The 16,461-nt window shown below is 45.8% G+C and overlaps 1 protein-coding gene across 1 annotated transcript in view; it reads right to left on the minus strand.

The window, feature by feature from the left end:
• LOC133958602 (transcription factor COE3) overlaps positions 1 to 10,652 on the minus strand; it is an 84,356-nt gene extending 73,704 nt beyond the window's left edge. The window contains exon 1 of the mRNA XM_062393496.1: positions 10,084 to 10,652. Within this exon, the coding sequence (XP_062249480.1) occupies positions 10,084 to 10,217 (134 nt within the window). The 5' untranslated portion in view covers positions 10,218 to 10,652. The remainder of the gene's footprint in view (positions 1 to 10,083) is intronic.
• Between the last annotated feature and the right edge of the window lie 5,809 nt (positions 10,653 to 16,461).

Below are 16,461 nucleotides of genomic sequence, written 5' to 3' on the forward strand. Positions count from 1 at the left end.
AAAACTTAGAAACATGATGAAGACAAAGAACTGACACAAATGTAATTTTTGAATTTGCCAAAAAAAATGTCACTAACTGCTGATCAGTGGATTTGGCACCTGTTCCATCCTGAACGCCACCAAAGCTTCACTTCCACCATTACACCGGCCCATTATCCCCATTACACACAGCGCTCTGCAGCCGATCGCCACGCTGCCGAAGCCAACGCCGCCGCCACTCGTCCTCGACTCCCTCCCTGCTCGGCTCCACTCAGAAAGCTCGTTAGCATTATTATTATTTCAATTATGCTAATTGCGGCTGCATCCACTCGTCGTCGCAGCTCGGCTCCGGCTGTTAGCACTTGGCACAAGGTGTAATAAAAACAGTATCGATGGCACACGGCTCGCTCAAACATGCCCGGAGTGTAAATCACACGCCAACAGCCAGAGAGGTAACAAATAACACACACACACACACACACACACACACACACACAAAGAGCCACAGCCACACGGTTCCACCACAAAAGCTGAAATTAAAGGTCGGCGGGAGTCGTGAGTATCGCTCTGCAAACAGTTACTGAGCACAACAACACAGCCTGTCGGTTCATATCCACACACAATAATTCCACTGGCTAAATATTGCAATGAAGCTTCGAGGTTCATCTTCAATTAATGAAAGACGGATCAGTCGTGAGGGGAACCAGGACCAGTTGATCTAACTGTGTTTCTACCACTTCAGAATCTAGAGTTGATGAGGGGACGTTTCCTGTCAGCTGTAGATTCCCTCGAGTCTCGTGTTCCAGAGCCGAGCAACAACAGAAACACTAAACTGGTTTTTATGGGGGACATTCATACACATTCATACACATTCATACACATTCATACACATTCATACACATTCATACACATTCATCACATTCATACACATTCATACACATTCATACAGTGCTTCTGTAGGCAGCAATTCTGCAGTGTGTCTGGACGTTTTCTGGATCTTCTCCTGCAGCCTCCTGGTAGAACGTGTGGAAGCCTCCCAGTGAGCGAGTGGACGAGGTTTCTAACACGTGACGGACGTGAAACGTGAAGAACACAAAGATCTCAGGATGAAGAAGAGGAGACGGACACGTACAAGACGAAGACGATCGGGGGAAAGAAGGAAAAACTCATTTTACTGATGATCGATGGAACTGATCACTTCAGTGTCCGACAGAACCTGTGACAGCTTCTCGTCCCAGTAGAAGCTGCGAGTTCAACCAGTGTTCAAATGAATCTCACACACACACACACACACACACACACATACACACACACACACACTGGACTAATGAGCCACATAAAACACACACACACACACACACACACAAAGGCTGGCTGCCAGGACGTTAATCAAATAAACTGTGGATGTTTAAATCTCATTCAGTGCGACACAAACTCAAAGCAAACACAATGACATGACACAATAATACACACTATCATTAACACTGCATCGTCCAGATATCTACACCCTCAACGGACGCTGCCATCTTGTGGGGATGATGTCATTTGGAGTCTGGGTCTGTGAAGTTGCTGCTGCTCGGCCAATCAGGAGGCAGGGTCAGCTGTCAATCATCACGTCTGTTTTTATATCATCAAATAACTGATTAAACAAACTGATCAGAGACTTGAACAAACATCAGAGTTGAGAACGAGCTGAAACGATTGGAACATCTTTTATTTTATTTATTTAACGTCTGCTTTGATTGTTTGGTTTGGTTCATGTCCCGTCTGCTAACATGGAGGAGGAGGGTTTATGAGTCATACTGCAGCCGGCCACCAGGGGGCTGTCATGTCGTCCATCTTTATTTAAACTTCCAGGAGAAGACGTCTCCTACGTTTTCTGTTTCTTCAAGAAAAACTGAAACTGTCAATTTAAATTTCATTTTTCGTTTTTTAAAATACTAAAATGAATCTAATTACATGAATGATGAACCAGTGACTCTTCACATTTTAGATCAATTCCCTTTGCCGTAGAACAAACTGTTGTTATCCTGCTGATGCATTGTGGGAGCTTTTCTTTCTTCCTGCCGGCGGAGAGGAAACGCCCGCTGACTGATTTCCATTTGTGCACCTTAATAGTGTGTGTCATTCCTAATTAGGGCAACTGGCTGCAGGAAACAGGCTCGGTGCTGGAAGGGCTGCTCCTGTCATGCTGCAATTACCAACAAATTAGTCTTTAGACTGAGGGGCCCCTGCTCACACACACACACACACACACACACACACCTGAGCAAGTGTGTGTTAATTAATATGTTCTGTGAGGTGTTCAATGTGTGAAAATGCATCCGAGTGTAAAAGCCGACGCAGTTTCACGGACGTCAAACTCCAACCTGCAGCTGTTTGTTCTGCAGCTTCACCTTCAGCTCCACAATATGAACAACACTCACACATTAATATTAATAAAACTAAAGTAAGCGACTGGGCGACGGCTCCAGCTGCTCCGTCAGCAAGAAAACCATCAACATGTACATTCCAGTGACGCGCTGTAACATTACGCTCAGAGTGATCGTTCGTCTGAACTGTCAGGATTCAGCAGAGGGAATGTAATCTGATTACTCTCAGAAGCAGAAGCAGCTGCAGAGAATCTGCACACAATATAAAATATCAGATTTTATATTTTACGCCTGATTCTTTATAATCTTTTATTCCTAAAATAACTGATGAGACAAGGTTTCAATGTAATTTGATTACTGATTGAAGTTTCTCATATTACTCGGCTTTGTTTGTTGTAATCAGACAAAAGGAAAATAATGTGCACATATAACTAATAAAATGTAAAATAGCTCTGGTCAGTTTGGTGCTTCAGGGCTTCACAATATCTGCAGGCAGCTGATAATGTTTTAAATAAAAATAAAACTGTTTAAAAAGCCAAGTTTAGTTTTTGATCTGAAATCTTTTTTTATTTTAGTCATTTTTCAGGATGGTTGTTTCAGTAAATCTGAGTTTGATTGATGTGACTTATTAATCTAGAACATATTTAACCATGTTGGATTTATTAGGACAAAGTGAAAAATTTGAAAAGTCATAAAGCTGAAAGGTGTCAAATCTGTTCTTATTTATTTATTCCGTCTGGTCTTCGTGGTGCGTTCGAGGCTTTTCTGGTTTTTCTGGTCAGGACGTGATTTCCTGCCGTCCGTGTTTTGAGTGAGACTCAATATATTTATATATTTATATTAATATATATTTTACGTCTCCGCTCTCACGATGGACGAGGAGTCGCATTAACGCAGCTGCATGTTTGCTTTAGTCAGCTGTTTCCTCCAGAACACATCCTTTACCCTGTCGCTCTCTCCCACACACACACACAGACACACACACAGACACACACACTCACACACCCTGCCCGAGCCCATTAGTCTGGTCACCTGCTCCTCTCAGCCGCGCCTCTCGGGTTAATTGTTTGCAGCTTTTCTCTCATTGCGTGGCTGCCTCTGATTGTCGGAGCGAGGCCACGAGGCCACGAGGAGACAAAGAGCCGCTGCCTTCAAGTGTCTTCAGTTTATCTGCACACAGCAACTTGCACCACCGCAGAGACGAGGAAGAGGAGGAGGAAGAAGAACAAGAGAAAGGAAGAGGAAATGGATGTGGAATAAAACGTGTCGGAAGAGTTTACAGTAACGAGGCCGATGTGTCGTCTCACACAGGCGTTGCATTGTGTTCACGTGGAGACGAGGAGGGAGGTGTTGACAAATGCAAATACACAACGAGGAGCGTTTCATTCGTCACCCGGGTGGATACAATAAACAAGACGTTGAGAAAGAGGAACATAAAGGTGGTGGTGAGGAGTCCAGGCCTCGGCTGACCTCTCCATCATCCCTCAGCCGCCGTCAGGAGTTACGGCGCTCTGATAAAAAGTCTCTCAGCGCTCGGATCCATCACTGACAGACTCCGAGGATCTGCCTCTGCCTACAAATGAGCCCCCCCCCCCCCCCCCCCCACTAACTGCCACCGGGGAGCGGCGAGGAAACGCCAAACGCCCCATGATTGAGCTGATGACAAACGACGCTGCCGAGGAAGTGGGGAATCCCCCGGTCGACGATTATTCAGCTCGTCCATACCCTACCTGAACCCCCCCCCAGACACACACACACACACACACAAACACACACACACACTTTAACCCCAGAAGACAAAGATAGGGCGTGGAGAACAGGATCACTCACTCCGTAGCTCTTCTTTCTTCCGTCTACAGCAGTGTCAGGGAGGGTCGAGGGAAATCTGTTCACCTGGAGCTTCAAAACACACACACACACTAACACAGGCACACACACACACACACTAACACAGGCACACACACACACACACTAACACAGGCACACACACACACACTAACACAGGCACACACACACACACTAACACAGGCACACACACACCTGCCAACACTGCAAGAGAAATCTTCCATTTCAACACATTATTTGAAACTTAAATCTGTTTTTTCAGGTCAAACTCTTTTGACGTGTTTCGACTACAAATGAAATTCTCTCAGGATTTTTCTGAAGTTTCCATCTCAGTGGCTGAAGCAGAGCGTTCAGTTTGAAGACCCGGCCGGTGAAGCACGTGTCCCTGGGTTCTGGTTCACACCGTGGACAGCTACACCACCGTTTAGATGAAACAGATTCAAGAAACAAACCCTTCAAATGATCCTTTGGAACCACAAACGATTATCAACACTAGATTCATTCTAGATTTAAGTTTACAAACAAAACCTCTGCAGAAGTTTTATGTTCCAATTAACGTCTTTGTTCTTAACGTCCGAACACTTCACATTAATAGATCTTCAGCTCGGGGTCGGGACCTGGAAACAAAGGTAGAGAAATCCTTTAATCTGAATCTCTGGATGTTCACACACCCGCTGAGCTGCGTGGAACAGACCTGGTGTAGAGAAACCATCAGCAGCGATGAGACGAGGCACAGACCCCAGATCTGAAGAGTCACTTTGAGAAACACAGACGTCAAGACTTTTCTCCAGGTTTTATATTTTTGTGCAATTTACAGATCTATGTCTAATAGGATTCAGATTTTGAATCAGCTCAAAGTCGAGTTGAAGTCTTTCAGGAGCTGAACCCGACGGCCTGCAGCGTGAGAGGGGACATGTCTCCCACGCCGTCCTCTCCACAGTCCCTCAGTCCGTCTATAGAACCAGGACACTAACACTGTGACCGGTCCACCGCTCGTCCGTCCCCTCGCTGGACAAAGACGTGACGAGCGCTGAGCCCGATTCTGGACGAGGATCATCTTGAGCAGATATGTGCATTACAACACACACACACACACACACACACACACGTAATACAACGACAGGCCTCTGACCTCTGAACTCCTACACACTTTTACAACAATGATAATAAAGTTGTTTCCTTTGAGGGTGATCGAGTGGTTTTATTGTTTAAAGGTTGAAAAGCAGCTGAATCAACGCATTTAAATGTTCGTTGCAGGTTTTATTTCATCGCAGCTGTGTTCTACTGCATTGTCGTGTGTGTGTGTGTGTGTGTGTGTGTGTGTGTGTGTGTGTGTCCACAGGAGTCCGAGATGTTCACAGATACGTTAATAGACTCTGATCAGATTCCAGCTGCTTTATGAAACGATCATTAACTGTCTTTGTTGATTAATGTGGTTTAATATAAATTGTGTGTGATTCAGATTTTGTGAATTGTTTAATTCAAATTTAATTTTTCCTTTAGTTTCCTTTCATTTATAATATTTTTGATGGAAAAACCTTGTCATTAATATCATGAGCGTGTGTGTGTGTGTGTGTGTGTGTATGTGTGTGTGTGTGTGTGTGTGTGTATGTGTGTGTGTGTGTGTGTGTGTGTAATACGACAGTAAGCAGCTGCCAACGGACTCAGACGTTGATTTATCTCCGTCACAAACACATTCCACCACACGGGATCCAAACCAGCGCCTGATATCAGCAATAGTACGACAGACACACACACACACACACACACACACACACACACCTACACACACACACACACATCTTCAAACTGAGCCAAAATACAACAGTTTTATAATTTACAATTGAATCTGTAAATTTAAGGCGTCATAACATGAGGTAAATCCCTTACATACGTCCACATGAAGGTGTCAGACTTTGTCACGTCCACACGTGTGTTAAGAAGAAGTGTGTTCTTCGGGGGGGTTTTAATTTTTTTTTTTAAAGCGCTGCAACACGACAAATCACTGACGACGACTTTAAAACTGACAAAACTCAGAGTTAAACAGAAAAGCTTTTCTTTAATCGTCTTTTTATTTTACATTTTATGCCCAACATGGTTGACCTATTTAAGATTAAGATTAAGATACATATATTTATATTGGAGTGGTTCCAGCTCAAACCGTGTTAGAGCAGCTTTTGATCTGTAAAGCACCAACGACGAGATTCATCTCCGTCTCTCTGATTATTGATGTTGTGATTGATTTAAAAAATTGACAAATATCATCTGTTTCATCCGTTTGACGAAGTTAGATACAGAATTGCTGGAGTCTATAAAAACAGGCTCTGCTCACTGAACTGATCCGAGATCAGATGGTCGGTTTCCTTTCCTCAACAGTTCACCTTTATCCTCGGAAGTCAAAACACCACAAACAACCTCAGTTGGTTGAATTATTGAGAAACAGAAATGTAAAGATTAAAGATTCTGCTCGTCATGTTTTTATCAAAGCTCTGCGTGGGTGCAGATTTCCTCTGAGCCGGTCTGATCAGGTATCGATCACTGATCCATAACGGGTGTGTGGTGGCCTCTGAGATGGTGTGAGATCATCTGAGAGGGTCTGAGATGGTCCAAGCTCCAGGAGGAGATCAGTAAAAGAATCTAGTGGAGACATTGTGTTGGTTTGTGAACACAGCCCCGGTCTGTCAGCGCTGAAGCCTGCTGATGTGTTACAGATGTGACGGTGCGTGTCCAGATGCAGCCAGTTAAACACACACACAGACACACACACACACACACACACACACACTCTAACTTGTCACTATTCTCCTGCTCCGTGTGATAATCCTGTTACCGCCTCCGCTGCTCCACCTCTTCAACCATCTGAAACCTTTTAACCTCAAATGTGCAAAATTGAACTATTTCATTTTCTTTAACTCTGATTGATGGAATCTTTGAACGGCCTTTTTCAGCTCTAGTTTTCATGATCAGAGTGAGACTCTTCTCTCTGTTGAATGTTCATGTAACTTTTCATATTTGTATATTTGATAGTACTGGTTTCCTTCAGGTCATCATGTAGATAATAATCTGGAGTTTCCTCCCCCTCAGGAACCAGCGGGGCTTGAATCCGGTTGAACATGTGGACGGTGATTCTCTCTTCACCTGCCGATGGTCCTCACGAGGTTCACCAACCTTCAGACACATCTGGAGACACCACCTTCAACCTCTTTTCCTGTTCATGTCACGAGTCATTTTCTTGTGGCGCTGCACAGTGCACCGTGGACCCTCGGCCCCCCCACAGCCCCAGACCACCCCGGTGAAGCGGCTCGGTGTTTAAATCGGCTCCTCCTGTGGTTCTGGTTTGTGACTCTGTTAAATTGACCTAATTGTCCTGCCTCTTCCCTGATTCATCAGGTCGGTGTCCACAGGAGGAGGACGGACAGGACGTGTGGACGGTTATCACCTCCGCTCGTCCTCTCTGAGTCTGGACTGTCTGTTCAGTTCAGAGGTGAATTAACAGAGTGACTGGACTCGGTCCGAGAGCAACACACACTCGTCCTCAGTCCAACAACCAGGAGACAAACGTCCTCGTCAGAAGACAAGAGAGACGGAACAGATCTGACAGGTTGTTCAAAACACTCAGAGGAAGATTTAGAAATCCACTGATTTAAATTAGTGTCAATACAACAACACGTTCAGGGAACTTTCATTATGATTCCATCCAGAAGAAAATGTGCAGTGATCAGCAGACGAGGCCGTGGAAATCACCCTCATCTTCGTCTTCATCTTCATCACCAGCAGTGAGGACCTCACGTCTCAAACACACGTCAGGGTTCAGTTTACCTCAGACTCACCGACGTTTTAACCTCGGAAACATTCACAGCATTTTCTCCCTTCTTTTTGTAAATCTTACACATGTCCAGCTATTTGTAAAAACACAAACACACACACACACACAGACACACACACACATCTGCTGCATGTCCACCTTTTTGTGGAGTTTCTCCTCGTCTGAACCGAGGCTCAGTCGCTCACACTCTGAATTCTTCTGTGGTAAAAATATTAAAAAATTAGATTTTGGTCTGAAACACACAGGATTTGAAAAAGAACTCACACACTCTCATCTGCACAATCACCACAATCTGCAGCAGCTCACAGAGCGACACCGCGGCTCCGCTCTCTCGCCTCCTCGGGTCAGAGCTGCTGATTCACAGCTCGCTCTTTAACGCTCACTCAAGTTCTCACAGGACGGGTTTGTGAGGGTTGAATCATGACGATCTACTCAAACCAGATGTTAAATTCAGAGTCTGCTCGGCTTCATGGAGCTTCTCTACGTTTCAGACCAGAAACCCAGTGGACAGCTGCTGGTGGGTCTCCAGACTGGAGTTTGAATCCTGAATCTGAGCGTGTCCCTGAAAGAGGGCGAGAGCAGCAGGAGGTTGTGTTCAGATTGAAATGTTCTTTCTTTCTCAGTCGGAGCAGGTTCCTCTGCGTCGGGACCTGGACATGAGCCTCAGAGACACAATAAACTTGACCTGCGTGTGACACAGACTCACAACACCTGAACCTGTTCATCAGCAGACGCACAAACCTGATATTTATATAAAATATAAAACACAATGTACCACAACTCTACTTCTACAGTAAATAACAATTAAGCTGAATGACCAATTTTTTAATTAATAAAAAATATCTGGTATCAATTATTATATTTAAAAAAAAATTTAACAAAAACATTTTTGACTGCAGCTTTTTTCTCATTTTTGTCTTTTGTGAATTTAAACTTCACATTTTTGGTTTTCAGCTGTGAGGGACAAAGTGTCCCCGGGTCGATGAGGAGGTGAAGATGAATTAAATCTGCGGCAGCAGCGCGTTGCTCCAGGGGCGAACTGGACCTGTGTCTCAGGTGGAACCGGATCCGCTCAGGTCGAACACATTTTACTCACTAGACGAACTCGACACGTTTTAAAAATCCACTGGATTAAAGTTGCTGTCGTGATGTCATCTCGGTTTGATGAATTCATTTCACAGGATTTAAACTCCAGCCTGAAAATCCCGCATCGATAAAACAAAAACTCACAAATTAGAGAAAACTCTGAAGGAGCCGCTTTATTTCAAACGGCACATTAATCATTAGAATTAATTATATGCTTCTTATTTCTGTGATTCAGATTTCCTCACATTTTCTGGATTTTAAATTTCTATTTAATACATTTTGCGAAGCTTTATAAAAAGATTTGAATTTGTAGATTTATGAAAAACAATGAAAAGATAAATCTCAAACACGGACTTTTAATTTATCGCGCAAGGGAAGTAAATTATAATTTAACTTAATTCAACAGTTAAATTTGACTTTGTTTCATCCACGAGTTTGATCAATAATAAAATGTGTAAGAAGAATGTGTTTATTCTAATATTTAACGGGCTGAAGATCAGTTGATGAACCGGAGCGGAGGATCCGACTCATTCAGAAAGAAACGTTCAATCCCGGAGAACCGGCGCGTGCGGCGGCTGCAGCTCCGCGCGGCCCCGACCCGCGCGTCAGGCCGGGGGGAGACCCGCGGCTGCGGGAACAGGAAACTTTATTTGTGATAGTGTTGCGCGGGTTCGAGCGCGTGCTCGAGCGGGCTTCGAGGCGGGGTTCGAACCCCGGCGGCTGGAGGACGGAGCGGATCCCGCAGCGATGCTCTCTGGTTCTAAGTTTCTTTCTGATGATTTAAATCGACGCTTCAGTAAAGTTCCGGCTCTTCCCTGCAGGTCTCGGGCTCTGACCCGCACGTGAAGCCGGGTCTGGATCAAGTGCTAAACTTTAACTCGGTTTCTCTCGCACGCTTCTCTAACAGCCGCGGATCAAGCGGCGGGTCCCGCGGAGCAGCCCGGGTTCGAGCTGCGGTGTCGGGGTGAGATTTACCTCTGGGCCGCGGTGTTCGCGTCCAATATCCCCGCGCCCTGCATCCAGGAGCGGACCGGGGTCATGCCGGTGGGGAGCGGCTCCTCCTTCATGGTCAGGGCCCCCCGGGGGAGGCTGTCCTGGATGGAGAACATCAAAGTGTCCTTCTGGGATCTCTTCACCGGGAACAAGAAGAAGAAGATGAAGAAGAAGAGTAATCCTCCTGCAGCAGCCGCTCGGAACAGCCCGGACCACCTGGATTAGGTGGACGAGCCGCGAGGAGGGAGGAGCAGTGAGGGGGGGACACGGGAGCGACTTTCCCCAAAGTAGCGGGTCCTGGTCCAGAGAAGAGCCGGATCCCTGTGGGTTTCCCCGGGCTGGTTTGGATCCCTTCGCGCTGCTTCAAGCACCGTGAGTGAAGTTCGCAGCGGAGGAGAGAGCAGCGCGGAGCGGGCAGAGCATCTCACAGGAGCCGGGGGCCGGGGGGTCGGAGCCGGGAGAGCGGAGCGAGGAGAGCCGGGATCAGACGAGCCACCGCGGATCAGGAGAAATGAAAAGTGGGATAAAAAAAACAAGCCCGCGCTTCAAAAAGGAGTAAAATGAAATGATTAGCAAACAAGAGGGAGGGACGGACGGAGCGCGGAGCGGCCCCGGGGGAGGAGGGGGATTGGGCAGCGAGCAGGCTCTTCCCCTCCCTCCCTCCCCGGCTCTTTACGGCTGCTCCGTCCCGGCGGACAGCTCCTTCTCCCGGGTCCGAGGCGCGGGCTGTCCCGGGGGACCGGCCGGGACCGGCGGGGGCGGGGACAGCACCAAATAAGGACAGCTCATTAGCATGCTGGGCGCGCCCCCGGCTTCTAATTGGTCGAAGTGGCGCGCTGCGTCCTCGTTTTTTCGAAGAACGACCCAAATAAGGGTTTCCGCGTGTCCGGCCGCGCGCACTGTAAAAAAGTGACGTTGAAAACTTAGTTTTACAGAAAATAAAAAGCAACACAGGTTATGATTCAAAAAACACGTGACCGACAGGTGAGCGATGTGGACACGCGTGGACAGGTGGGCCCTCCGTCACAGGTTCGAACCCACAGCGCCTGAGTGAAACACGGGCTCGTAACCGTCACTCTCACGGCCGGAGGGTTTGAGTTTGATGGAATGATCTGGTGGGAGTTGATGAAGATGATGAAGACGATGGAGTTGATGAAGACGATGAAGATGATGGAGATGATGATGAGAAGAATTGAATGTCTTCCTCCAGAGCCTCCGTGTCTCGCTCCACGTTGCGGACGCACATCTCACAAACATCTGTATTCACACTCAGATATTTGAAAGATTAACTGGTTTCATGTGGAATCAGCTCCTGTCAGCCCAGTTCAGCATGACTGACGCGAGCAGCGCGTGCGTTTGGCACAAATTTGCGGCTTTTTATCTTTTAGACACGGACATATGGCGCTCTCTCACACACACACACACACACACACACACACACACACACACGCTGAAAGCCGCGAATAAGCTGTGTTCCAGTAAGTGTTTTTTAAATTTAATTTGGGGCTAATATTAAAGCGAGTCGGTCGTTCACCCCACTAATAACTAATACTCATAGTAATAATAGGAGTAATAATAAGAGTGATAACTCGGGGTCGTCTCTCATCAGCCCTCTTGATGTTATTTTGTCATTTCTCTTCATTTTCGTGGCGGGAGCAGAATTCCTCTAATTAAGCAGAAACTCCAGCGCAGCGCTGATTAAATATTTATCCTCCTTTAGCCCCGCTGCTTCCTCCAGGGAAACTGAAACGTCTGGAAAGCATGGAGAAAAATATTTCTGTGCGGGCAGAGAAAAAGTCAATGAGACGCTGCAAACATGTTGGCGATGAAGAGGAAGATGAGAAGGATGAAGACGGGCCGGATTAGAAACCAGACGGCAACAGGCTCCTCGCTCTTAAAGACATTATGAATAAGCTTGTATCGTTATATTGATAAAATGGACTTGAATAATAATAACATCACACAGTCCTGTTTATAAAATTAACTCAAAATGACGTGAACATATTTATTGTTTTCTTTTGTGTTTCAGCTTCATGAGAAACGTGTTACACGCGTGCATTGGTTTTATTTTACTTATAAGATTCAGATTTGATTTAGTTTTCATGATTTTCTCTTTCCGTCTGATTTCAGGTTTATTTAGATGTGAACCCCAACCTGACAGAAACGTGTTGATGAAGAAGCTGCAGCGTCAGACTCGTGGAAACATGAATCTGCTGAAAACAGCTCCACACACATCTTCCTCCAGAGCTCCTGGAGCCTCGGGCCTCCTGGGGCCTTCAAAGAATTAATCCACAGGTTCTGAAGCCAGACACAGGACAGAAGATCCCTCTGCAGATCCTTAAGTGGAACAATCCTCGTCCATTCTTACAAGTAAGGAGAACTTTGATTTGCTCCTCAAAACATGAAATCTCCTTTAGAACCTCCAGGGATCTAAACTCAAATAATCACCAGATCCTCCCCGAATCTCCGACAGATGCCTCAGACCCGCAAAGCACCTGGGATCACCTCGAGTGCTCCGTAAAACTCCTGTGAAACACCTGAACATCCCTGAGGAGGTCCTGCCCCTGAAGCCAGCTGAGCCCACCCAAGGACCTGGATCCGATGGAACCCTGACACCTCCTCTACACTCTGGAGACCCTTGAACTGATCCTCGCCTTCTTTCGAACCCCCTGGATTTCCTGGAGCTTGCCCCAAAGCACAGAGACGAGTAAAGAACCCAATGGCACAGAGAGCTCCACTGGAACAGAGCAGCAGAACCATCGTATGGATCCGCTGCAGCTTCTGAAACCAGATCAGAACCATCATCACCTTGACTTTTCATACTATAGAACCTGAACCTCTGGGAGAACTCCACAACCTCCACTGGAACCTCAACGACTCCTGGAATTTGTTCTGACATGTGAAACCCAAGACATGCTCCAGAGACCTTGCTGAACTTCCTGCAGTTCTCTTGGAACTCCTTGAATTTGATCCGAAACTCCTTCTTCTCTAGGATCTAGTGCAGAACCGTCTCTGGTACTTTTCAATGGTCCTGGTAAAGTGGGTCTAGCTTCTGAGACAGGTTCTAACAGGTTCTGGGAGAACACGTTCCACCGGAGGACTAAAGGACGTCACTGCTGTTCATTTAGATCAACCTGGTTATTTTAATGTATTTTCTTCTTTGTATTAATGATTAGATTAATTCTGCCGCTGTATTAAACAGGAGAATCTGTCACGTGTGAAACAAACACGCTTTTATTCTGTCAATAAATTCACTGGTTCCGCTTAACGTCGGCTGCGGGCACAGAGCCCCACACAGTGGACAACACGCGGTACTGCAGGTCAGACTGTCGTAATGAAGGTATTTTACATCTTTACAACTATAGAGATAAAAACCAGCTGACACGGCTGACTGATCCTTCTGCATTCAATTATTAATAAGTCTGACGTTATTGTGTTATTGTTTAAGCAACAATATAAGATATTTAATTCACTGTCCTCGAAAAAAATATTTACAATGTAGAAGCTGAAGCAGCGAATGTTTTTGGCATTTTTGCTTTGTAATGATAAACAATAAATCAATAATCCAAATAGTTGTGAATCAATTTCCTGTTGCTTGACTAATTGACTAACGATTTCAGCATCACATTGGAAAAGTGAATAATGAAACAAATCAGGTTAATAATATAAAGTAATAAAACTCACGACTGAAATAAACGAAGATCAAAATAGGTTCAACAATGATGAGGACATAACCATGTAAATCTTCCCCTCGCTCACAAACCATTTTGTATTTTCTAAACTTACACTAATGAGACTGTAAACCAATAAAATCAGCCGGTCTTTAATTTTGTCCTCAAAACCAAAACCACTGACACGTTTTCATTCTCTGTGGATCAGATCGTCGGTTTCAGTTCTCACATCATATTGTTCATTCAACTCCCAACTGCTGAAATTTTGTTGAAGAAAATCTCCTTAAAATACTTCAATATTAAACAAATCGTACCAACTCACTGCAAAACGTATTGTTTTAGAAATTTTAAATTCAGTTTTGGAAAATACCTTAAATTTAATTAGTTTAGGTTGAGCTCCTTTTTATCCTAATTAGATGAGATATGAATTTCTTCTTTGTTGATGGGCCGACGTGGTGCAGCATGCTGTCAGGACTCAAATCATCTATTTATAATGTTTTTGTAAAATGAACACAGTCACATGTTCCTCTACATACACTGAACATTTAAATCTCATCATCTAGAAACTCTGGGATCAGCAAAACAAATCATTATTCTCATCGTAGTGAAAACACACACACACACACACACACACACACACACACACACACACACACACACACACACACACACACACACACACACACACACTGTGATGTTGAACCAATCCTCCGAGGAACCTGAGGCCGGCAGACCTCCAGCAGGGAGGGGTCACGACCCCACTTTCACCCTAACCCTAACTCCAGAGACCCCCCCCATAAATACCCCAAAGCACTGCTAACTGACCCCCCCCCCCCCCCCACACACACACACACACACTCACCAGTTCCCACACACCTGTGCTGGTTTGTATAAATCTGTCCTAACACATCGGTCACACACACTTTCTCATACTTCTGTCTGAGTGAGGCCCTCGTTGGCCTGATACATTCCCAGTCCCTGACCGGAACCTGAACCATCACCACTAAACTCCAATCCATAACCATAACCATAACCATAACCCTCAACTCAACCTAACACCAGGTCCGAACCTCAAACAGCCATTAAGTCTTTGCTCAAAATGGTCCTCACAAAAGGTACAAGTACCCCCCCATTCCTCTCACCAGGTTCACATTTAACTAATACGTCCAGAAAGAGACGGACCAATCACACGTCGTGTTTCAGACTCGGTTTTGAATCGAGAGGAAAAGAAACGGTTCGTAATTGAAGTGAAGGTGAACACCGCCATCTACCGGACAACACAGCCCCCTACACTGTTTTCCATACTGACGTCACCAGAGCACCTGTCATCAGGAGTCAAACACACATTTACACATTTTCACATTTTAGTGATTAGAGTTTCTGTGAACAACGCTCATCATCTTCATCACACACACGAGGAAGATGATGAGCACAACACAGACCGCTTTAATACTGGATCATTTATAGATATGAATATAAACTGTCACCAGTCTCGTGTCTCACTCTCCTCCTCCAGATGTTTCAGGTCTTTGAGCAGATGAAGGATCTGAGTCTTCACACGTTGATCTGAAGTTCACAGAGAAACCAGTGAGCTAACAGCTCAGCCAATCAGAGACGAGCTGCGTCTGCTGACTAGTCAGTTCACTGAACTAGCAGGTTAAGTGAACTAGCTGCTGAGTTGATGAGCTCTTTACTACCTATCGGTTCTGAACAGCTAGTTACAGCCTGGTTAATTCAGTTGGTTCCAAGTTAACTGGTTCTGGTGAAAGTCCCAGTCTGATGTGTGACGCAACTCACCTGTGGCAGGCTGGATCCCGGCCCGGTTGGTTCCGGTTCGTTCCAGGCGGGTCTGCTTCCTGTGTGGGTCGTTCTGATCCGGTCGGTTCCGATTGGTTCCGCTTCCAGTCTGGTTCGTTCCGATCCGGTTTGTTCTGGTTTGCGCCGGTCGGTTCCGGTCGGTTCGTTGCAGTTGGTTCCGGTCGGTTCCGGTCCGGTTGGTTCCGGTTGATTCGTTCCAGTCGGTTCCGCTTCTGTCTGGTTCCGGTCCGGTTCGTTTGACGTCAACAAAGAACCAATAAAGAAACGAAGGACGAGATGATTCCCTCCAGCAGCAGGTCAGAGGATCACTTCATGCTCTGATTTAATGAGTGAGACACCAGAGGACTGTGTTGAACCTTCATGTCTCCAACAGGACAACCTGCTGAAGGACATGTAACAGCTGGTCCACTGACACTGAGACACAGCTCTCCAAAGTGGAGCCTTGAGGGTTGACTCTTTATTTTTAAACCTTTATTGCAGTTACTCTGTAATTAAATGGTTTAGGTACAGTTCACACTTTTCTGATAAACAATAACAAAGCAGGAACAATTCAAACATGGAAACACACAAAGGGTTAAAAGTTTCAAGTAAAACAGGAAATGAATTCAAAGTCTAAACAACTGAACTCATCCCATCAGATAGTTCAGAAGTCCTCTGCAGGGACGGATCCTGCTTCCTGAGTCCTGGTAGAGTTCATGAACAGAGAGAGGTCAGGCTGCTGCCATGGAGCTGTGGGTGGTGCTGAGCAGAAGGTCTGCAGGGACAGAGGTTCTCCAGCAGGAGGCCGTCCTCCCTCCTCCTCAGAACACAGGAGACACAGAGGCTCAGTGAAGGTGGTGTGGAAGGTGTGGAGCTGGATCTGAGTCAGAGG

The sequence above is a fragment of the Platichthys flesus genome, chromosome 8, assembly GCF_949316205.1.
Source record: "Platichthys flesus chromosome 8, fPlaFle2.1, whole genome shotgun sequence".
NCBI lineage: Eukaryota > Metazoa > Chordata > Actinopteri > Pleuronectiformes > Pleuronectidae > Platichthys > Platichthys flesus.